Consider the following 25,644-nt stretch of genomic DNA (forward strand, 5'->3'; position numbering starts at 1 on the left):
TGTTCATGGAATAAAGACAGATATTCAATTTTGCCATTTCCTTCTCTAGTAGATTAAGGCAATCACTAACTTGTACAAATTCATACAGCTAATAACTGTCTCAGATCAGTCTTGGACTCAGGTCTTTCTGACTTTAGACCCAGTGCTCTTTCTGGGCACTAAATAACATATCCTACAAATCCTAATCATCCTTAAAGACCTAGGTTTAACCTTCCGAACATATTCTTTTCTAAAACAAGCTCTTCTTTTTCATAAACACTTTTGCGTTTAATAAACAATTGTGTGGTTTTTCATGATCCTATTTGAGGTTTTCTTGGCAAAGATACTAGACTAGTTTGCCATTTTTTTCCAGTTTATTTTACATATGAGGAAACTAAGCAACCAATGTTAAATGACTTGATGAAGGTCACACAGCAATTAAGAGTCTGAAACCAGATTTGAACTCAGGAAGATGAATTTTTTCTGATTCTAAACCTAGTGCTCCATCCACTATGCTACCTAATTGCCTTTCATAACAACCATTTTTGCCTATTTTGCAGATAAGGGAATTAAAATTTAGAAAAGCTAAGTTACTTGCCCAAAACCATGCAGCTGTGCCAAAGTCAAAATTTAACTCATGTCTCTCTGTTTCCAGGTCCTGAACTCTAGTCATACTTTAGTACACTATACCATCTCTTGGTATCTTTTTATTGTTGTATTTATATTTAGCTTTCTTTTTCTTTTTGCTTTTAGTTTATATTATCTTTGAGCACTTTGTGATCACTAGCATTGCAATCCATAAATATTCTCTTTACTTAGAGATAAATATGAAGTTTCAAAATGGTATACTTTAGACAGGAGTCTAGGAATTGATAGAGTAGGAACTAGTTTTTCTCAGTTGTTTTATCCAACTGCAAGCCCAACAGTAGGGTTTAACTCTATCTGACCCTTAACAGTATACATAATCTAAGGTGATCCATGAGGTATTTTCCACTTTCTAAAACACAGGTTCAGGAAAGACTTTCTCTAGACAATGACAATGTCTCCTAATAAGGGGTAACACATCCAACTTAAGATGCTGGTGCTTGATGAGGTAAATGGATAGAGACTTGGGTATAAATTTTACCTCACACCTAAAAGCTCACTGGATTTCTCCAGGCCTCAGTTTCCTTATCTTTCAAATAGAGGTTTGGAGTTGATAGTCCCTAAGGTTAATTTTAGCTTTAAATTTATGATCCTATGAGAGCCAGAAAACCAAGTGTTACAGGGGCTGGGTTCTTCAATTCCTTATACTTCCTGGCTCTCAGTATTTGAAAGATACTAACCAATGATGGGTTAGGTTCCCTCCTTGACTCTTATGTACAGATATCTTTTGGAATAGTCAGAGACCTTACTTCTATCCTATACAATATTCAACAGAAATATTTAAACTGCAGATAGAATTTTCTCTCCAACTACATATAAGTAGGCATCTTAATGCCTATAGTACCATGGTCAGAGCTAAATTTTGTTTAGTCAGTTCCATGATTAGAACTATAATCTTACAGCTAAAAAAACCCAACACCTTAGAAAATTCAGTCCAATCCCTTCATCTTAATATATAAGTAAAGTAGGGTACAGAGAGTCTGATAGTAGCCATTCGTAAAATTGTATATTCAAAGTGCCATGAAAGAGGCGAGACCAACTGATCTAGAAAACACTGTGATAATGGCTGCCAAGACAGAGAGCTTAAACCATCTCTTTCATATGGATCAATATGTTTCTCTGCTCTAGGTTGCTTAGTCTTAACATTTTATAATGAACAATGTATAAAGAACTAGGTTCCTCTAGTGGTTGGGTCTCCCTGATACTTCAACTTGCTTGCCAAAATTGTTGTTGCTCAACCTTGATCCTGATGCAACACAAAGGTTTGAAAAATGAAAAAAAAAACCTGAATTAATATAAAGTGGGAGCAATATGGCTAAACTTGTAAGGAAAAAAATGATCTTATGATTGAAGGGGGAGCAATTTAGTTGACTCTTTGAATGTAAGCATCAGTGTGACATGACAACCAAGAAAACCTAATGTAATTTTGAACTGCTTTAAGAGAGAGGTATAGTTCCTTTCTGATCTGATTTTTCTTGCGCCGCATGATGATCATGGAAATATGATTAGAAGAATTGCACATGTTTAACATATATTGGATTACTTGCTGTCTAGGGGAGGGGATGGGAGAAAGAGAGGGAGAAAAAATTTGGAACACAAGGTTTTGCAAGGATGAATGTTGAAAACTATCTTTGCATGTATTTAGAAAATAAAAAAAATATTATTGGAGAGAGAGAGAGAGAGAGAGAGAGAGAGAGAGAGAGAGAGAGAGAGAGAGAGAGAGAGAGAGAGAGAGAGAGAGAGAAAGAGAGAGAGAAAGAGAGAGAGAGGGAAGCTTCCAAAACGAAATGCTCAAAGTCCAACTGTACTCTGCCCCAGTCATATATATTGGGAGTATTGTATTCAGTTCTGCATACCATAATTCAGGTAGAATACAGATAAGGCAAGAGAAGCAGCATATCATAGTGGATAGAGAATTCTCCCCAAAGCCAGAAAGAGATGAGTTCAGACCCTATTTCTCTCATATATTGGTAGAATGTTCCTGAATTGGTCACTTAACCACAAAATGCCCTGTAGGACTTTAAATTGCAGAGAGAGTACTGATTTGTACTTGGCAGAAGATATTTTCTCATCTAACTGTTGATGAAGTATTTTAGTCATGTCCAACTCTCCATGACCCCAATTTGGGGAGTTCCCTCTCTCAATGACACAGATTTAGTCCCTTTCTCTTCTTTAGAAGGTAAAAAGCTTCCAGGAGATCATAACTTTTATATAGTGGGAGGTCTTGATATACCATAGGAGAACATTTGACAGAGTATGGTATGATTGCTATCTTTCAGTATTCGAAATACAGGAAAGAATTAGCCTTTTACATACTTGACCTCAGAGCACAGAATTTGTAGTAATTATAGAAGTTTGAGAAAGGCAGATTTCATCTTGATGAGATTAGAAAACAACAAAAACCAGAAAGAAACAAAATAATAATAAACTAATCCTGAACAATTAGAACTATCCAAAAGTAAAATGGATTATCTCAGGAAGACATGGTTCCTCTGTTACTGAAACAGAAATTAGATGATTGCTTTTTAGAGATCTCAAAGGAGGTATTTCTGTTCATGTATAGGGTATATTAGGTATCCTTGAAAGCCTTTATAATTGGGAAGACTGAGGATACTCCATAGAATGGAAACCTTTTTTTGTTATTTATTGTATTATCATTTCACTTTGCATACTTGAATAACTCACATGTTTCTTTTAGAAATGGTCTTCTGATGGACTAGCTCCTTATATGCCTGGATTATAACTTACAGTATATTCTATGAGGATACTTGTAAACTGATAGTGGATCAAAGATTCATAGACTCGAGCTAGAAATTACCTAATTTAGTCTAACCTCCTAATTGGTGATAAAATAGAAACCCAAAGAAGTTAATTGCCTCCCATAGTCATACTGGTAGTAAATAGCAGAGTGAAATTCCTTCAGGTCTTTTGACTTGTTTTATGACTTTCCACAGTACTATGCAGCATTTCTTCTAATACTATTTGACATATTCCCAATAGCATCCAACTATGTACTATGTACTTACTGTGTCCTAGGTGCCATGTGACTTTCTAGAGACCCAAAAACAAGAAATGAAATAATTTCTACTTTCAAAGAACTTACATTTTATCAGTGGAAACATGCCTGTTTATCTCTCTGTCTATATGTACACACATTGTTCTTAGTGAAATGATATGAATAAAAATGTAGTCTCCTACCCCAAGATCCCAAGATATTGCCATCTGAAGCAATTTATTTTATGAAATAAATTGAAACTGATACCTAGAGGCTTTCTATTGATGTAGAATATCCCAAATTGACACCATTCTCTATGTTGTATTATATTTTTACTTATTTTACTAAAAATATTTCAACTACATTTTAATCTGGTTTAAGCTGAACTAGGCGACCCAATGGTCTGAGATCTGACATCTCTCTTTTAATTGTTTTAATAAAATCTATTTAATACTTATATATTATTATGATTATAATGCAATTAATTACCATTTCTTTTGCTATATAAATATCACTAGGGAATAGTATCTGATCAATAGGGATTATATGTTTCTATTATAAAAGAATTGATTTCATCATCTTTCATTGGGGGTCTCAAGTCACTCTAAAAATATGGTTATTCTCTTAGTAATTCTGACATTAGTTGATAGAAAATAGCATTCTTCAGGTAACTCAATGATATCTAAGCAAAGCCAAAGGAAAACAGCTGGGGGGGGATGTCTTCTTGCTCAAGGTCTATGATCTATGACTTGTGACTTTTTCCTAAATCGAGATAGATTGAGGCGCTCAGTGCCTTTGAATGGCCTCTGAGGCAATGATCAATGACATTTCACCATCCTTATTAGAGGAAGGGATTTTTTGTTTCATTTTTCTCACTTTTTCTCTTCTTCTTCCATTCTATTTCTCCCTTCTTCCTGCTTCAAGTAGCACCCTGTGATACTCAAAGACATTGTTTTATCCTGAAAAGGGTATATAGAGCTAAAGGGGTTATTGATCTTCATTTTACCCATATTTCATTCCACTAGGCATTTTAAGCACATTTCATAGTGGCTGAGTGTTTTGTTTTTTTTTTAATCTTCTGAGCTCCCATATTGCTTACATAAGCAAATTTGAGCACTTGGAGGCATTTTCTTTGATGATACCTTCTCTGTTACTTGAAGAGTGAATGTGTGTTTGCTTGTATTAGGCTTCAATTCAGGGCCTGGGTTAGTCTGGTTTCCCAAGTAAATAGACACAGGACATATGCCAAAAAGCATGGATCAAAACTTTTCTCTGGCTGTTAGACTATTAGGCTCACAGAGAAAACTGGTTTCCTCAGGTCCATACCCCCAAGGGAATGGGATCTAATTAGGCAACTTGAGATCTCAACAAACTGGAGCCTAGTGGTTTAGTGCTCTCCCCTTCATGTCTTGGCCAGCACTAAAATATCACCCCCAGTTGCCCAGCAAGTGAGAGTGACTGACTGGTGGGAAGCTTGACTTTTGCAAAAAAAAAAAAAAAAAGTAGTTAGCTTGGGACAAGCCTGTTCCCTGGCAGAGTAACAGTGGAAAGGAGTTCCCTGCACCTGTAAGCACAATGCCAACTTAGAAGGAGGCACCAGGCCCTTCCTTTAAGGGCTTTTGTAAACACAGACATTTACTAAAATACTTAAAAAGCCTACTATTCCAATATTTTTTCTTGTTTAGTGGCAGTTATTATTATTTTTGGGAAGAGAGGTTCCCAAAATCTGAGGCATCTTCATTCACAAGAAGATCTCAGCTGGTTGAGACAGAATGGAAATTTCCACACATCAGTATTTGGTATGTAAAATTCCAGAACCAGAGGGCTTTAAGAGTTCAAGGTTTTGGGGCTGATTAAAATGCATGGCTTTCTGAAAACTCTTGTACATTTTTGGCTAATTTTCATTTTTTCTCTATGACCCAATTGGGCCAACATGATTCATTGGGTTTTTTAGAAATTAAAGAGCTATAAATTACAATTTTTTCCTTTTAATATTCATTAAATTTCACATTTTATGGCTAAACAGTGGATCATAGAAGAAATTTTCCTGTTGGGTGATTTTCTTTCCCACTTTCCCTCTTTTTTTCACTAGTAAATATGGGGATAACACTTCACAAGAATGCCCAAGATTAAGCAGCTTCTTGAAATTTTCTGAAAATAGAAAGTATTGAGCATTGTCTAGATTATTATCCTATCTTCATGTTTCAAAGGTAAATTTTGGGGAAGGTAATAAGAACAAATAGCTCACATTTAAGAATATAAAGGGCAAACAGGAAAGCCATTTCTGGGAAGTTTGGTTAGAAAGTTTTAGGTGTCATTAGGGACAATATCACCTGCTAGTGCTCTGCATGACAATCCCTTCATGTAGTGCAATGGGCCAGCCGAGTGTATTTAGTTTCCATTTTACCTTCAAAAACAAATGGCTCTGATTATAGTGGTAAGAAAAAAAAGAAGGCAGCATCTTTGTGCTGATAAAATGCATTCTCTTTCACCTGAGACTGCCTGAATTAATTGAAGCTCCTTGAAATCAGGGACTGTTCCAATTTTAGTCTTAGTATAATAGGTGGTTAGCACAATATCTGGCATATAGTAAGTGATTAATGAATGCTTGTTGATTGATTGAAACAAAGTAAAGAATGACTTGAAGGTCTTGCCTGATGAAATTTAATCTTTACCTGATTCTTATATGACAAGATATCAAGTCCTTTCACCATCCTGGTTGCTTTCCCATCAACAGTCTCTAATTTGTCATTAAAGGACAGGATCTAGAACTCTGATTTCATTGGGATAGGGGATGCCTATGACATCTTTTATATTCTAAGTCAGGCATTTTAGTAGAGAAATATTCAATTTAAACTATGATACACGGTATGATTATACCGTACTCAGATTGGCTTCCTATAGGGATTATGGAATCTGTATATTTAGAATCATATCTTGCATAGTTGTTTTGCAGTTATTTCCCAGATGAGAAAACTCCCTGTATTAATATAGGTTTTCAATCTAAAAATCTAAAAGAATTGATTAAAGCACTGAGAGACTTACTCATACAACCAATACATGTTGTAGATAGGACTTAAATCCAATTTTTTCTGACTTGGAAGAGAGTTATCTGTCCACTACAACATGTTGCTTCTCTCCCCCTTATCAATATTCTGCCTAAATTGTGGTACCTAGAACTGAACACAATACTCTAGACGTGCTATGACCAAGGCAAAGTACAGCTAGACTATTAGCATCTTGTTCCTGGAAGTGATGACTCTCTCTTAATGCAGCTCAAGATCACATAGATAATTTTTTTTGACTACCATGTCACATTATTGACATATTAAAAGTGTAGTCAACTACAAGTTATGCAGCCTTAGTCTTTATCCTGTCTCTGTTTTTATTGATCTTATGTATGTCCTGTCAGTCACTTAATCTCTTCAGATAGCTTTTTTTCATTTATAAAATGAAAGATTTGGGCCAGATCATCCTTAAGATTGTTTCTAGTAACTGCCCTAAAAACAAAGATCTGAGTTCTTCTTGCTCCATACTGTGTGACATTGGTCAGGTCACTTAACCTACCAATACTTTCTTACATTTTGGGTAGTTCTCTCTTCCTCATAGGAGTCTCCTATACCAATGAAATTAACACATATAGTTCCAATCTCCTATGGAAAAAACCCCCCAACAATAAACATCTCTGATTCTTTGACTTTAAATAATTTTTCTTTAGAATTTCAGGTTCACAATAAGAAGATTTTTCTTCATCAAGATAGGGCCTGGAGAAGACTTCCCATCTCAGCTGTATGCTAAACAGTTTCATTTTAGGCTCAGCACCAGCAGCAAGACAAGTTTCATTTTGGTGATTAGCTAAAATCAATGTGTAGGGAGCTTGGGTATTGGTCTAAACTACTCAATTAATTTATGAAGTACAAGTCATACAAACATATCCATCCATATGTACCATATGCTGTAGCATAGTTATTCAAAGTATGATTCTAAAGACACAATTTTGCTAAGCCCATAGGAAGCCAGTTTGAGGAAGTTACAGTTATACCCTGTATCATGATTTAAGTTTAACATTTCTCCCCTAAGAAAGCCTGACTAGTGTACAATGGATATTGCTGGCAGCTGTCTTATATCCTACTGAGAAGCAAACAACCACCCTCTTTTCTGTCAAGCAACTGACCACCCAGGCTTGCCAAAGGGAGAACAAGAGCTGAAAGAGGACAATTTTATTTTCTAGCATTTAATAGTTCTGGAGAGAAGAAAGTAAAATTCAGAGCTATTTTCCAAAAGAGCAGTTCAGTGTCTCCTTTTTAAATAAACAAGTCCCTCTTTGAATAACAAAAATGAGTTGCCAACGGAGTCAAGCTTGGCCAAAAAATTGTGAAATAGGCAAAGTTTATCTTTAAAAAACCTTTAGTATCTTTTCCATTATCCAAATCTGTCCCTAACCAGGTGTCCATGGTTCCCAAGCTGATTTTCTTTCCCCCAGGAAACTGATCCGATAAATCTATTCACATCACATAAGGAACTGAATTTATTTTTCCATTTGGGATTAAAATATTTTCACTTTAAAAATAAGAACCTGGAGGCAATAGTGCTCAATTCAAAGGCATCAGTCTTTACTGATGAAAACTTTGGTACTATTAGTATAGGAAATAGTACTAGGTATTAGTAGTATAGGAAGAGAATCTTCCTGTGCCTCTCAAATCACATTATATAGAGAGGTGATCCCCTCACTTTTCAACATATAGGACTGGATCTTCATTTTTTTTCTTTTAAAAATGTAATTAATTTGGTTTTTTAAATTACCAATTATCTTTTTTTTCTACCATCATTATTAGGGGGAAAAATTCATTAGTGCATATATGTCTTCTCGGGGTTCTCCATTTTCTTAAAACACAATAGTATTCCATTATATCCATATACCAGAACTTATTCAGTCACTTCTAAATTGATGGACACCCTCTCTGGCATAAAAATTCTAAAATTTTATTGGTTTTTAACACATAGGTATGATTTTTTTCTCATGCTTATAATTTTTATGTTTGTGAATATGTCATTGGTCACGTTAAATGAAATAACATGAAAAAAAAAAGCTTGCCACAGTATGAAAAAAAATCTAATTAAATCAATCCTTCTCTAACCCTTGGTTTCTATTCACATTTAAATAAATTATCATTTATAAGATTTATAACCCAAACTTCAGTTTCATATAGCTAGTATTGTAGACTTACTCAAATTTCATATCACACCATGGTTTAAATCAGAAATTTATCAAAAAACTTTGATTAAGGAAAACCTTATGAAAATGGAATTCACTGAAAGTATTTTTTAAAAAATATGTATGTGTGTGTGTATTTAACTCATGGTCTCAAATGTATTAAAAACTGACCTTTTCAAAGATAAGTTATGTTGGTCATTATTTGCTATAAATACAGAAGAGAATAAAGTTGAATATCCAATTATGAATGTACTACAAATTTAGTGAAACTTGTTAGGATACCCATCCATTTTTAAAAATGCTGTAGAAAATTCAATCTCTTCTTTCTTTTAAACACATTTCACTGCATTTTAGCCTTACTAAATTGAGAATAATTTAGTAGGAGAATTGCTACCTTGAAACTGTACAGATAAGGGGCAGCTAGATGGTGCAGTAGATAGAGCACCAGCCTTGAATTCAGGAGGACCTGAGTTCAAATCTGATCTCAGACACTTAACACTTCCTAGCTGTGTGACCCTGGGCAAGTCACTTAACCCCAGCCTCAGGGGGGGGGGGGGAAAGAAAAAGAAACTGTACAGATATAAGGTTGTCATGCTACTTCTTTTACTAACTTGTTTCTTTGGGCAAATCATTTAACTTTCTAAGTCCCAGTTTCTTGGTCTATAAAAACTACACTTCTAAAAATCTTGGAGTTTTCACATTGCATAATTCTCATCTTACTACAGAATCACTGAATCACAAAATCTGAGAAATGGGAAAATTCTCAATGGCCATCTTGTCCAACTCATAGACAAAAGACTATATCTCTCTATCTCAGGAAGATGTGAGAATGAATTGTTATGAAAGTATTAAGAAAGGTATAAAATTCCCAATTTCAAGTGTTATTTAAATTACTTTAAGTCTGGTACAAATAGTAAATGAAAATATTTATTTAAAATAATGTTATTTTCCCATGGGAAGATGGTCCATCCTATTAATTTACAATCAATAGGATACATGCTTTATCCATTTTTCTAGCAATGATGGTAGATTTGGATTAATAGAACTATAATCTCTCATTTGATTTTCCTTTTAACCGACAGGTAGGAAGGATATAATGGCCAAAACATAGGAGTGAAATACCGATCTTTCACATGTAACATTGGTCTCTTGGTAGGATTATATTCTAATCAACTGAACTAACAGTTTCAGTACCATTGTTTTTTTATAACAATAAATTCTAGGAGGATAATATGTCTTTCCATTTAATTTCTTTGTTTTTAATCAATTTTTAGTTGGATCCAACTTTCCATGATCCCATTTTGGGGGTTTCTTGGCAAAGATACTGAATTGGTTTGTTATTTCCTTCTTTCAGCCATTTCATTTCTATTAACACATAATTTTAAGATATCTGTCCAGTTTTCTGTCTTTTGATTAATGTATTTTTGTAAAGATTAAAGACACATTATAGAAATAAATATAACCTGTATGGTACAGCTCTGTGTAAAGTCTATATCAAAACAAATCCTTAGAATCTTGAGTCATAGGAAGAAATCCTGTACTAGGATTTCTTACATTTCTTCTACAAAATAAGACAAATAACTCTGTGAGGCAGAAAGTTCAAGTCTTGATTGATTTATGTCCTCTTCTGAAACTAAAAATTATCCTGAAAACACCCCAAGGGAAAAAGAAAGCAAAACTAAAACCAAAGCACCTTTTTTTAAAGAATGTGATGAATTTTGTTTTGGGTCAAGTGGAACAAATAAGGTTTGCAAGGCATTTTAAATCAGTCAATATCTACCACTTACTAAGTACCTTTAACAAGGAGAAGCAGTTTGACAAACTAGAATATGTATTAGACTAGCAGAGTTCTGACTATGTCAATTGGGCAAGTTGTTAGAGTATGAGCTAACATTTGCTCATCTGTAAATTGAAGAAGATAAGACTTGAACTTTCTGCCTCACAGAGTTATTGATAGATAAATGTGAGTTGAAACTATTGTTATTGTTCCAGCATTGTTTCTATAACAGAAAGAGAGAATACGGTCTTTATCCTCAATAAGAGAGTTTATGAAATTTTTTGTGTAAAGGCACTTACTAGGTATCGTTCTTCCTGTCTCATGCTTGGTGTGCGGATCATGTGGTTCTGTTCCCCTCTCCAGTCACCGAATCGACGGAAAAAGTAGTTTGATAAAAATCGATTAACAGGATCTCTAATAATGTTGATGTACACGGGTTGATCTCCTCCAAATCTAACAGAAAATAATAAAAGGATTTCACAAGAAGTTACAGTCATTTCAATGAAAGAAATGAAATACATTTTTGAAAGTGTTTATCTTTTAGAGTTTGATTTATTGCTATAAGATTTTCTAGACTGTTATTGCCCCAATGATTGTTTAAAAAGAGAGAGAGAGAAATCATAATGAGATTCATATCACTTGGTAGGGGAGGTGGCCTACATGCCTTGCATATCCAGAATCTGGTCAACTTTAAAAGAAAGTATTACTTTATTTTTAAGGTGAGTGTGCATGTACCCACCAAGGCTGGAAAATTACATTACAATTTCAGTGGAAGAATAAAACAATTATGGGCATAAAAAATATAGCACATTTTTCTACAATGAATTTCATTTCATTTCATTGTTCAGAAGAAAAGAAAGAAATTAAGAAACTTAATCTTGGCTGCCTGACAGTACTATAATAAAGTTCAAATGAAACAATGATTATGAAGTTATTTGAAAAACATTTATTAATATGAATTAAGGTTTATCTTGAGAACTCTTGACCTTTGTTGTCTTCTTTATTTTAACATTCCTTAAGCCCTAAGCATGTTCCAATCTATCCTTAGCAGAAAACTGTCACAGATGAATTACTAATACTTCAATGGATTTTAGTTTGATGTACTACATCTAGAATAATAGTCTTATTTTTCAAAAGTATCACAAAAAATGATGAATTTCTAACATTGGTCCCCCAAATAGGAGATCTTTACCTAACACAAATTATATTCTATTTTAAGAGCTGAACTGGATCAATGCTGAAAATCTTTCAATAAATTAAACCAGACAAAAAAGGAACTTGCAGCTTTCTAGAAAGATAGTTTACAAATTCTCTTGGGATAAGCAAAAAAAGGGAAGGTTGGAAGACACTGAAAATAATTATAGCTTATGCATCAACATCAGCTATATAGGATGAAGAAGTAGAAAAGTTGTTTGAAGAACTTGATGAAATTAAAAAAAACTAGTTAACATGTACTTTGATGTTTAGTGATTTGAATGTGAAAGCAGGACTAGCAAAGGTAGTGAAAGAATAATAAGATTTCTTAGAAGCTTTATCTTATATATCATGAATGTATTCTTCAAAAAGAGAATCAGAAGGTGCTAAGCCTTATAAGCACTGAACAACATGGCAAAAATTATTTTTAGATTAATTTGTGTTAAGACTATTGTTTAACAGACACAGTAAGGCTGATGTGAGAACTGAATAAGAGTAAGCTGAATGTATAATCAGACCACTAAGTAGTCTGAGTAAAGATAAAAATAAACATAAAAAGAAAGGATTGATAAAAGGAAACTCTAAGCATCTCAGTTGCCTTTATCTGATGTATTAAAATGGTGATTAAAAAAGAAAAATTCAAAAAAGCAAAAAATTACCTTTATTATTCTCATTTTTTTATAAAATTCAATGGACATAATGAGGAGACGAAAAATCTCAATGTTTCTTTTCCATAGGGAGAGATGGTAGATGACAGCAACTCTGATTTAAAATGCAAAGTCATTTGTGAAATAATTCAGAGGAAAATTACTAACAACATTGCCTTAAAAATGGAAAAAAAGGAGGTTAAAAACAAGTATACAAAATTTTTGTCATGAAATGAAACCAAGTCACAGAGCATTCAGAGATGAAGGAGGAAATGAACAGGCAAAATGAAACTGATCCATTTGCATTACTATAAATGTCTATTTTTTCATCACTACAGAGAAGTTCTAGTGCACTTAGAATGTTACCATAAAGGAGTAGAAATGGCACTTAGAAAACAAAGTCAGAAAGATCTGAAGGCAACTTAATTGTGAGAGCATTAAGGTATTATAAAAGATATTTCAGGGAAGATGAAATACTAAAAATTACTTAAAATTATGATCCTCTATGACCACTTTCTAATTTTTACAAAAATCTTCATGAAAAATAGAGAAGAGAAAGAAGTTCAGAAGAGGACACAGATGAGTAGAGCAGCTTTTAGCACTACTGTGTTAAATTTAACGTATCCCTAAAACCCCACAATTTTATCATAATATTCATTTTCACATACATTCCTCTTTTTTATTATTTTTACATGAAAATATTTCTGTTTCTTGATGTTTATCAAGTTCCCAACAAAGAAAAGGGGGAAAACTCAGTCACTCACACTTATTTTTCAAAGGTATCATAAAAAATGATGAATTTCTAATTTCCCACTCCATCCTAAAAACCATTAGATCTACTTATTTTGTATTTCTTAAATGTCTATTATTGAAGAAAGTTTATTATTAATTCAATTCTCATAAGAATAATAATATATGTGCATATTGGTAACATACTTATGGAAAATATGCTAGACAAACAGGAAATCTCTTGAAAAATGATTTCTACAGCAGACTCTTTCCTTAACTTCACAAAATTGACTGATTAGTGCAAAGAATGGAAAATCTGGCTATGTTTACTGTTTGTTGATTGAAAAAAAAAGTTTGACTCATTGAAACAAATTGTAGTTTTTCAGATTCTCATAAGGTGACTTCTATAAAGTGAATTTGATCTGTTACATTGATTAATACAAAATTTTATTCTTAATATGAAGTGAGGCTCAAAATAAGAAGAGGAATATTTTTTGCCTAACTCTTTCTCCATTGTATTGAAAAATATACTGTGTGAGATCCAAATGGAAGAGAAAGTCTATAAAAATGGTGAGATACTTTAGAGATTCTTTTTTCGTGAATGATATTTTACTGATCATAGCAAATCCCAGGATAGGATAAAACCTTTTCAAAGAAGCCATAATTACTAAAAAGAGTTTTCCTTACAGGAAAACTAGATGCCTGTTCATCCTAACTGAAATACATTAGGAAGTCTGTCTTATCAAGTTAGTATTTATTCCTAGAGCAGGTATCACAGATGGATAATTATTTGAGCCCAGAAATGAATAAAAGGAAAACAGGCTAGATGGCATTTGGGAAAGTGTGAAGTGCTTTGGATAATTTCAAGTTGTTCTAGCATAAGGCTGGCTCTTTTGAACATATATATTTGCAGGGAGTGAGGGGGAGATGTATAGTTGTGAATGTTAAAACACACAAATAAATGGCATATGGGATATCACTAGGAAATGTATGATCTGAAAAGAAAGTATACCAACATATAATGAGACCAGGTTATAATAGAATCCAGTCTGAATATTTTGCAAGTATCTTTTAAATATGAAAAATATTTAAAGGAAGCCACATTACACATTGGGTCCATTCTCCATGGGATATCTATGGAAAAGTATTGGCAAGAATTACACAAGATGAAAAGACATTTATTGGATTTAACTCAACAAACATCTGTTAAGAGACTACAATGTGTAAGAGACTGGCAAGTAAATACAATATGAGATAATTTTAAGGAGAGAGCATTAACAAATGGGAAAATTGGGAAAATTAGACAAGTATCACAAAGGAGGCAGCTGATCAAAGTCTTAAAGGGTATGGGCAAGAACATTCCATATTTGTGTGACTACGCAGAACAGGAGATGGAAAATTATGTTTGGGGAAAAATTGGTAGCCCAGTTTGGTTGAGGCATAGTACCTGTGAAAGGAAGTAAAGTGAAACAAGGCTGTAAGAATACCTAGCATTCAGAATATGGAGAGTTTTAAATTCCATGTGCTAAATTTGTATTCTATCCAAAAAGCAATGGGATGCCATTGATTTCTTTTTGAAAATTTTTTAGCATTTTTATTTAAAGTTTTGATTCCAAATTCTGTCTCTCCCTTTTGGCTCCCCCCACCCACCAGATGGTAAGTAATCAGATATAGTCTATACATGTACAATTGTATGAAACATTTCCACATTAGTCATTTTGTACAAGAAGACTTGAATAAAAAAAAAAAAAAGAAAGAAAAAGAAAAAAAGTAGCATGCTTTGGTTTATATTTAGTCACTATCAGTTCTTTGTCTGAGGGCAGATAGTATGCTTCATCATTAGTCCTTCGGAATTGTCTTGGATCATTATATTTCTGAGAATAGCTAAATCATTCACAATTCTTTGTCAAACCACATTGCTATTACTGTGTACAACCTTTCCTGGTTCTGTTCACTTGTATACAAGTCTTTCCAGGGTTTTTGAAACCTGCTGTCATCCTGCTTGTCTTTTCTTATAGCACAATAATATTCCATTACAATTATATATCACAGCTTATTTAGCCATTCCCCAACTGATCATATCTTTGATTGCCAGTTCTCAGCCACAAAAAGTCACAAAAAGAGCTGCTATAAATACTTTTGGACAAATAAGTCCTCCCCCACTTTTTGGATGCCTTTGGGATATAGAACTAGCAGTAGTATTGATAGATGAGAAAATATGCATAGTTTTGTATTTTGGGGGGCATAATTTCAAATTGCTCTCCAGAATGGTTGGATTAGTTCACAACTCTACTAATCATCCATTAGTGTCTCAGTTTTCCCACATGTCCTCCACTTTTTTGTCTTATTAGCCACTCTGCTAGGTATGAGGTGATATCTTAAGAGTGTTTTAATTTGCATTTCTCTGATTGATAGTGACTTAAAGCACTTTTCCATATGACTAAAGATAGTTTTGATTTCTTTGCCTATTCATATCCTTTGACCATTTATCAAATGAGGAATAACTCATGGTTTTATAAAGTTGACATAATTCTCCACATATTTGAGAAATAGAATCTTTATCAGAGATAACTGTTGCAAATTCTCTTCCTCCTCTTTCAGTTTTCTGCTTTCTTTATATTTTTGGTTGCATTGGTTTGGTTTGTATAAAATTTTTTAATGTTATATAAACAAATTTATATATTTTATATTTTGTAATGCTCTCTATACCTTCTTTGGTCCTAAATTCTTCCCTAATCTATAAATCTGACATTTCCATTGCTCCTTTAATTTGCTTATGGTATCACTCTTTATATGTAAATAATAAATCCATTTTAACCTTATTTTGGTATATGGTATAATGTATTGCTCTATACTTAGTTTGTGTGATATTGTTTTATATTTTCCCAGCAGTTTTTATCAAATACTTAATTTTTTGTTCCAAAAGCTTGGATATTTGGGTTTATTATGCATTGGGTTATTATGGTTACTTACTTGAACGTGATTTGTACTCAATCTATTTCATTGAGTTACCACTCTATTTCTTAGCCAGTACCAGATTCTTCTGATAATTACCACTTTATAAATAAGTTTGAGATATGGTTTGTCTATGGTTTGTCACTTTTTTTTTTAATTGATTCCCTTGATATTCTTCATCTTTTGTTCTTACAGACGAATATTTTTATTTTTTTTTTCTGGCTCTATTAAATAATTTTTAACAGTTTGATTAGATTGGCATTGAATAAATAGATTTTTATTATATTGGCTCTGTATACCTATGAGCAATGGATATTTTTCCATTGTTTAGATCTGGCATTATTTATGTAAATAGTGATTTATAGTTGTGTAGTCCTAATAGTTCCTGGGTTTGTCTCAGCAGATGGACTCCCAAGTATTTTATATTGTTTACAGTTATTCTAAATGTGATTTTTTCTATCTTTTGCTGTTGAGTTTGTTGGTAATATACAGAAATGCTGATGATTTATGTGGGTTTATTTTATATCCTGCAACTTTGCTTAAGTTGTTAATAATTTCTAGTTGTTTTTAGTTGATTCTGTAGGATTCAATAAATATAACATCATCTATCATCTTTAAAGAATGGTAGTTTTGTTTCTTCATTGCCTATTCTAATGTCTTTAATTATTTTCTTCTTCTTTTCTTCTTATTGTTAAAGATAATATTTCTAGTACAATAGCAAATAACAGAGGTGATAATCAGCATCCTTGATTCACTCCAGTTGTATTAGGAAGGATTCTAGCTTATTCCCATCATAGATAATGCTTGTTGATGATTTTAGATAAATATTACTTATCATTTTAAGGTAAGCTCCATTTATTCTTATTCTTTCTAGCATTTTTTTTGGTAAAAAGGCTTTTTTTCAGCATCTATTGAGATAATCATAAGTTTTCTGTTGGTCCATTATACTAATGGTTTTTCTAATATTGAACCAGTCCTGCATTCCTGATATAAATTCCACCTGGTCACGGTGTATAATATACTGCTATAATCTCTTTTCTACTATTTTATTTAAAACTTTGGAATCAGTATTTATTAGAGAAATTAGACTACAATTTTCTTTCTGTTTTGGCTCTTCTTGGTTTGAATATCAGCACAAACTTCAGGTTTGTGTTGTAAAAGGAATTTTGTAGGACTTCTTCACATATTTTTCTAAGTAGTTGATTTAGTATTGGGATTAATTATTCTTTAAATATTTGGTAGAATTAATTTGCAAATTAATCTAGTCCCGAGGATTTTTTCTTTTCATTAATGACTTGTTTGATTTCTTTTTCTGAGATTCAGTTTTTTAAGCATTTGTATTTTTCCCTTGTCTTATATTTGGAAGTAAATTTTTTTTAAATTCAACTCCATTATTTTAATTAGAAATGCTTAAAAGTCCTATATGTCATTAAATATCCATTTCTTCCCCCAGAAATGTTATATTCAATTTTTCTGGGTAAGTGATTCTTGGTTATCATCCTAACTCCTTTGCCTTCTGGCACATCATATTTGAAATCCTTTGGTTTTTTAATGGGGAAGCTTTCAAATCCTGTGCAATCTTAACTGTCACTCCACAATATTTGCATTATTTGGCTGCTTTCAATACTTTCTCCTTCATCTATGAACTTTGGAAATTGGTTTTGATATTCTTGGGAGTTCTTATTTGGGGGTTGGTAGATTCTTTCAATTTCTATTTTGTCTTCTGGTTCTAAGATGTTAGGGCAGTTTTCTTTGATAATTTCTTGAAAAATGTCCAAATTTTTCTTTCTTTTTTGATCATGGCCTTCAGGTAGTCCAATAATACTTATATTATCTCTCCTAGATCTATTTTCCATGTCAGTTGTTTTTCTAGTGAAAATTTCCATATTTTATATTTTTAAATTTTGTTTTATTGTACCTTGATATCTCATGGTGTCATTTGTTTCTATTTTTTCAAGTCTAACTTTTAAGGAGTCATTTTCTTCTATGAGCTTTTGTACTTCCTTTTTCATTTGGCCAATTGTATTTTTTAGGGAGTTTCTAAAGTTTTTGTATATCTTTTCCCATGCTATTGACAATTTTTTTCATGAATCTCTCCCATTTTTCATGAATCTCTTTCCCCAATTTTTCTTCTACTTCTTTAATTTGTTTTTTAAAATCCTTTTTAAGCTCTTCCAGGAATTCTTTTTTTAGGCCTGAGATCGAATTATGGTTTTCTTTAAGACTTCACATCTAGTCATTTTGACATTATCGTTCTCTTCTAAATTTATGACTTGATCCTCTCTTCCACTATTCTGTAGTCAAGCTCTTTTTTTTTTCCCCCATTTTTTCTGCCTTTTTTGGTGACTTGGGTAAGAATTGGACTCTGGTATTGGACTATTTCTAGTTCATCATTATTATTATTATATAACTCTGGGTTTTATTGCTAGCTTTCATTGGGCTTGAGAGCTTACCTGCTTGCTTTCTTTGGGGCTTAGGTTTTTCTTCTGGTTTGTATTGGGAGATGGAGCCTTCCCTGTGGCCTTCCCTGTGGGTGTAGGGTTTAGCTGCTAGCCTGCTCCAGGAGTGGAGCCTTACTGTTAGGTTACTATGGAAACAGTAGCTCTTTGCTGGTAGGTCCCAAAAGTGGAGTCTCATTAAATCAGCCCCAGGAGAGAGGGGAGGCTTTACTAGTGATTAGCAATGGGGTTAAAGGCCTAGCTGGTGATTGGGGTAGCTGTGCTATACAGACTGCTCGCTTGCCTGAGGTTGCTAGATTAAGGGAGGAAGGAGCACCCTTAGTGCATAGCCCTAAATTTGAAGCCTTGGGCAGGCCTTCTGATGTTAGACTAGCTGCAGCTTCTGGTCTTGATCCTGGCTCTCCTTCCTCCCCAGGGAGATAGCTGTGCTGGTAAACTGCTTCCATGTTCCTAGAAAAATTCTGAGATGGTTTTCTAGTTGTTTGGAGAGGAATTTAGGAGGGCTTCTGAGGGTTCCTGCCTCACTTCGCCATCTTGGCACTGGAAATCCATCACTGATGATTTTTTAAAATAAAGTGTGCCTTACAGAGATTGTTTTTTTCTTCTACACACAGGAATATAGAAGATGGAATGGAGAAATGAAAAACTTTCAAACAGGGAAACATGGAATTACAACCTATACCAAAAGAGGAAATGCCTTCATTGACAATATCACAGATTCATATAGCACTGAAACATGATAATTTAGTATGGGAGATATTTTGGTCCTTAAAGGCATCATTCCAATTACTCTATATAGACAAACTCTCTTGACAATTTATGTTGCCAAGGATTTTGCTGATGCCTAAATACCTCTATGGGGGCAGCTAGGAGGTGCACTGGGTCTGGAGATAGTAAGATCTGCCTTTAAATTGGGTCTCAGACATTTGCTAGTTGTGTAACTCTGAGCAAGTCACTTAGATTAGTTTGCCTCAGTTTTCTCATCTATAAAATGAGATGGAAAAGGAATTGGCCAATTACCCTAGTATCTTTATCTAGAATATGCCAAATAGGATCATAAAGAGTAGGTCACAATTGAAATGACAGAACAACAATGATAACCATATGCATATAATTAACAATAAAATTGAAATCAGTTTTATGAGACATCAAGAACAGAGATATGTATTATTCATTTAATTAAATTATTCTTCAAATTTCATGGCATACAACTATATCCACAAATTTAGGTAAATCAGAATTCAGAGCACCTACACTTAATGTGAATGGAAATAGTAAAGCAAATATGCTAAAATATTGCATTTGCAGACTTCATATGAATAATGATTGCTAAGTAATTGCAGACTCATCTCAAAAATCTTTGGAGACTTAAAATAAAGTGAAGTATGGCCAAGGAATCAATGAGCCAGATCCTATTATCAGTGATCACCCTTGGCCTTGCCTTGGGCTTATCACTAAAGAGGTTAAAGCTTCTTAAGTATCATAAGACTAGATATGGATGATTCACTCATGTATATGCATTATAAGCAAATGGATTAGTCACCCAAGAGTTTAGATATAATCCTTCAACCTAGGGATCTGGGGAAGTGTCTAAAAACTTATATAGGATCAGAAAACAGCCAAAACCTTATTCTTTCTCTAGAAACATCTAAATGGCAAGAGAACTACTTGACCATTTTGCTGGCAGGAATGGATAATATTCAAATAAGGAGTAACATTTAAATAGTGCTTTAAGGTTTTTCAAAACACTTCACCCACTCTTTTGAACCTCACAAGAATCTTATGAAATGAATGCTGTTATTAGCTCCTATTTAAAAGATGATGAAACTGAGACCAAATAAGGTTAAATGACTTGCCCAGGATAGCACAGAGTTAATAAGTATCTAAGGCAGAATTTGGACTCAGGCCTCCCTGATTCCAAGGCCAACATTCTTATCCACTATGCTACTTTAGCTGCATCAAAAATTTTTTTTGCTAACCTGAAAAACAAAAACAAAAAAACTTCTGGAGTAAACTGAAATAAGACAAATTTCATACTCAATTTTGTTACTAACTTAACTCCCAGTTTCATTAACATAAAAAATGTTTTTGTAACATTCTTATTCTTGTAGCTGTCCTTTCAGCACTTGCCAAAATGATCATATTTTTCTCAAATTTGGCTTTTTTTTTTTTTCTTCTTTTAATTCATTTTCCTTTGGGTGAGTCACTCTTCTTTAAAAAGTCTAATGTGGGTTTATTTTCATCACACATATGTACTATATTTAGGTGTTCTGACACCATTATTGGTTTTCCTGTGTTGAATGTTTTTTAATTATTTCTCCATACTCCTGACTTAAAATTGACTTATTGCCCACTAGTTCAATTAATATATACCATTTATCTCTAATGGTTTATATTCTGAAAAACAGAACTATGGAGAAGTATTTTGAGTGTGATCACAAATATACAGTATATGATTGGGGAAAGGACATTGGGTTTGGTGTCAGGGGCTTGGACTTGAAAGCAGTTCAGATATATAAAATATATGCCACTCTGGACAAAATATTTTATTTCCATGGGCTTTGGATTTATTTTTTGTAGTATGAGGGGATTGAGTTATATGACTTTCAAAGTTCTTTTAGAAAAGCTATACCTGTCTTTGGTCAGTTATCAAGCTAATCCATTTACGTTACAAGAAGGAAAACTCAATTTCTTTTGCTTAATAAAAATGTAATTGTATTTCCCAACTTCCAAATGGATGATGTTCAAAAATAATTTGTAAACTGATTGTTTGGAAATTGAAATACATTTACTAATATAAACAATGTTATAAATGGTTATTCAGTCTCGCGCCTACCCTACAAAACTCATTTAATTCACAGTGCAGCCAAAACAATAATAATAAAACTTGTGACACATGATGTGGGCTTGTTTGAGCCTTAACACCCCCTCTTCCCCCAAGCCTAGATTCCCTTTGAGAATAAAGGCAGTGGTGGTGAAGAAGAGTTCCAGTAACTGTGGTTATTCACACACACATTGTTTTCATAAATCATAGACAATCTTACAAGCATATTTTCACCAATGGCACATATGCTTTTTTGTTTGTTTTGTATTACTCTGTTCTGTTGGTAAAAGTTAATAACCTGTTTCAGGAATTTAACAATTATAAGGAAAAATGTTTTTCAGTTTGTAGGTGCCTTATACTTATTTCTTGCTTTACACTGAACTGAATTGCAGTTTTGTAGTTGTTCAGTCATTTATAGTTGTGTCTGATTCTCCATAATCCCATTAAGAGTTTTCTTGACAAAGATCCTAGAATGGATCCTAGAGTTTGCCATTTCTTTCTTTATCTCACTTTACATAATGAGGAAACTGAGGCAAATAGATTTAAGGAGTCCCACAGCTAATAAGTACCTGAGGCCAGGTTTGAACTCAGGAAGATGAATCTTCCTGACTCCAAGCCAGGTACTCTCTCCTCTGCAAAGGAAATTTATAGAAAAAACCAAATTAAGATCCCTGACTATGTAGATTATGGGAAAATTTAAGGTTAATATGCGAATTGTGAAATGGGCATATGAAAAAGGCTTTGGATAGCTACAGTCCCTAGGGTTATGAATTCTGTATGAGATCACAATGGCATCATAATGGCAGAAGGGCAATTGCCCAAGGAATGACCCAGCAAGGTATGGATTCAGCAGCTGTGGTCAGCAAAGGAAAATCTTCCACACATTCTTAATATCTTTATCCTTTACCCAGACTTAAAATTTAGGCTGTGTAAAGCTGTTGCATTCTGTCGGAATTCAAAGGTTAGAAGTATCCAAAGAATGGCAGGACACAGTACTGCTCCATGTTAGAATATACATTTTAGGAGACTACCAATAATTAAACACAATACCTGACATAGGTACTTAATAAGTGCTTATTGTTGAAAATGTGTGTGTGTGATAGCTATTCTATGAGATTTACCTGGTTACTCTTGTAGAAGAATTTTACTCAAATTCTGAAGTTATCTAGCTTATGAACACCATTAAAGACTACTTGTGATAGGTGTGATATATACTCAAATGTAATAATATGAGAATACTTTTTTGTATAATACATTTTAAGGCTTACCAAGTGCATTACTAATAATAACCCTCTGGTTCAGTTTAGTGTAAGCGCAATTATCCAAATTTTATAGGTGAGAAAACTGAAGCTCAGAAAGATTACCTACATATATCAGGTATATGGACCTCTATAGTCAGCAAGCATCAAAGTCATAATCTTTTCCCGTGTGACCTTTAGCATTTCACTCCATGACATTAATAATCAATTATTTTCCATATTATGAAGAGTTAACATCAACCAATTTTACAGGCTTATTGGGAAGAGCAGCTAATAAAAACATGATTGCAAAGAGCTTTGAAAATTAAGTGCTATTTATATTTAACATATTGAATCACTTGCTAGTTAGGGGATGGGGGAGGAGGAAGGGGGAGAAAAAAATTAGAACACAAGGTTTGTAAAAGAGTGAATATTGAAAATTGTCCATGTATATATTTTGAAAATAATTATTATCAGTAATCACCCTTGGCCTTGCCATGGGTGATTACTATAGAGGTTAAAAGCTTCTTAAGTATCTGCAAGATTAGATATGGATGATTTGAAATTTAAAAAAAGAAAATTAAATGCTATAGAAATATTTAGCTCATGGAACACCAAATTTAATGTATAACAAAATAGTTCAGCTTCCAGACAACATCAGGATCTAGGAAAGGAGATGCAGATTGTATAATCAGAAGATGGAGAGTTCAAGGCTTCATTCAATTTTTTTTTAAAGGAAGAAATGAGAAGAACTCATTGTATAACCGTAAAATTCCTACTTTTTAAAATTTTAATTTCAGGTAACTCATCTGCAAAATGGGAGTGGGGTAAAATAGGTAATATTTAAGATCTCTTATTGTTCTCACATTCTATTAACTGGTGATTCCTAAGGGGAAATTTCAAAAGGCAACATCAAAGCCACTTTTGATTCAAATACCAGAAACACATGCACATATAATCATAAAGCATATAATAAATGCACACTTTGCCTTCTATGTTTCTTGGCTTTGTTAGATCACAAAGAAGTATAAAATAGAGTCTCACAGAGATTATACTCTAGTATAGAGAGAAGATAAACATAAAAAAATGACCAAGCTCTAAAGCATAAGTAAGCTAAGTACAAGAGTTGAGAGAAAAGAGAAAATAGGTGGAGTTGAAATAGAAAAGATTTCTTGAAGGAGAAAAGACTTATGGTGGGTTTTGAGGGAGGGACTGTAATAGGCAAAGGGGCATTTGAACGTGACATGGCTATAATGTAAGAAAAACAAAGTCATGGCAGGAAGGAATGTAACATGTACAGGAAAAGTAAGATTGGCTAAACTAGAACAGAAAGTAGAGATTGCTGAATCTTTGTTGTTTATAATGGGTATGTTCTTAAGAATATGAATAATGAATCAGAAAAATAAAAAGATGGATAGATAGATGATAGATAGATCATTTATGAAAGCATTTACAATGGGCCACGCATTGTCCAATAGCTGGTTATACAAACAAAAGACAGTTGCTAGTTGCTGCCCTCAAGAAGCTTACATTCTAAAGTGAGCAAGACATAATGAGGAGCTGGAAACTGGGTCTAGGGGAAGAGTATCTTAGAGAAAAGCAGCTGTAGGAGAGAAGAATAGAAAAACAGGAAAATGAGCGAAACTGTAGGGGAGGCCCTTCCTGAAATACTCTTTACACTTTACATACTCCAATCTTATTATAATGCTTCCAAGTGTTAACAAGCTAGTCTTACTTCTCTTACAATCGCATCCACTCACTCAACTTTGCCACTTATTCTTTTTTTTTTTTTTTTTTTTTTTTTTTTTTTTTTTTGAGGCTGGGGTTAAGTGATTTGCCCAGGGTCACACAGCTAGGAAATGTTAAGTGTCTGAGACCACATTTGAACTCGGGTCCTCCTGAATTCAAGAGGTTGGTGCTCTATCCACTGCGCCACCTAGCTGCCCCTTTGCCACTATTATTCAGATAGAGACTATAATAATAGGCCAGGATAAATCACCTTAAAGAACTGACTAAGACTTGATCTTAGATAAATCACCTTAAAGAATTGACCAAGACTTGATCTTAGATAAATCACCTTAAGAACTGACTAAGACTTGATCTTAGATAAATCACCTTAAAGAATTGACTGAGACTTGATCTTAGTCCTTCTACTCCTTACTCTTTCTCTGGATAAGGTTTGGGGAGAAGGGTGGGACTTTTGATGGTAGCCAGGAGGAACAGCTACCCTGGCTAGTTGGAAAATAAAGGTTGGGCAACAGTATTTCTGTGCAGACCCCTGCACTGTGTCACTGTTTTCCAGGGAACATTCTGTTTGCACTTCAATAGGGGTGGGGCATTCTCTCTTATTTTCCCAGAGCAAAGGAGGGAGGACAAGAACTTAGAATAAGAGAATTTTGGCATTCAGTAGGTCTGGGAGTTAGTCTTGGTTGAGGCCACTGGAAAGCAGGATGTTGAATTAATAAAACAACAAACCATGATTCAGTGGACAATAAGGTCCTATGATTATGTAAAACAAATGTAAACAGAAGGCCAAATTGTGGGGGGGCCTTAAAATGCAGGCAGGAGAGTTTGGACTTGATACAAAAGGGCAACAGATAATCATTTTAGGTTTTTGAACAAGGGAGTGCCTTGATTAAAAAAAAGAAAAAAAGAAAAAAAAAGGCATGTATAAGTGGCAGTAAATATTATGAATTGGAGTGGAGCAGACTGGAATATGCCAGAATACTTAAATGTTGTTTTAAATTGAATTTTTGAGCCATATAGCTAAAGTGTTCTAGGGCTCTCTGTGGTTTTTGAAGCTTTTGTCAGCATCATGAAATTGTGAATGACATGGAATAAGAACAGATTACTTTGCTAATGAAAACTAAAACAAAGAAAAACATTTGGGAATGAAACATGGAAACCAAATTGAATTATGGAATTAGCAAAATTGAATTAATTTATATAATATTGCCATCAGAGGGCAGGCTTTGTTCACATCAACA

At 33.6% G+C, this 25,644-nt stretch overlaps 1 protein-coding gene across 3 annotated transcripts in view; it reads right to left on the reverse strand.

Moving 5' to 3' along the window:
- UST (uronyl 2-sulfotransferase) overlaps positions 1–25,644 on the reverse strand; it is a 380,057-nt gene that overhangs the window by 104,294 nt on the left and 250,119 nt on the right. For all 3 annotated transcript variants that reach the window (XM_074309586.1, XM_074309587.1, XM_074309588.1), the window contains exon 5: positions 10,911–11,064. In XM_074309586.1, the coding sequence (XP_074165687.1) occupies positions 10,911–11,064 (154 nt within the window). The remainder of the gene's footprint in view (positions 1–10,910; positions 11,065–25,644) is intronic.

The sequence above is a fragment of the Sminthopsis crassicaudata genome, chromosome 4, assembly GCF_048593235.1.
Source record: "Sminthopsis crassicaudata isolate SCR6 chromosome 4, ASM4859323v1, whole genome shotgun sequence".
NCBI lineage: Eukaryota > Metazoa > Chordata > Mammalia > Dasyuromorphia > Dasyuridae > Sminthopsis > Sminthopsis crassicaudata.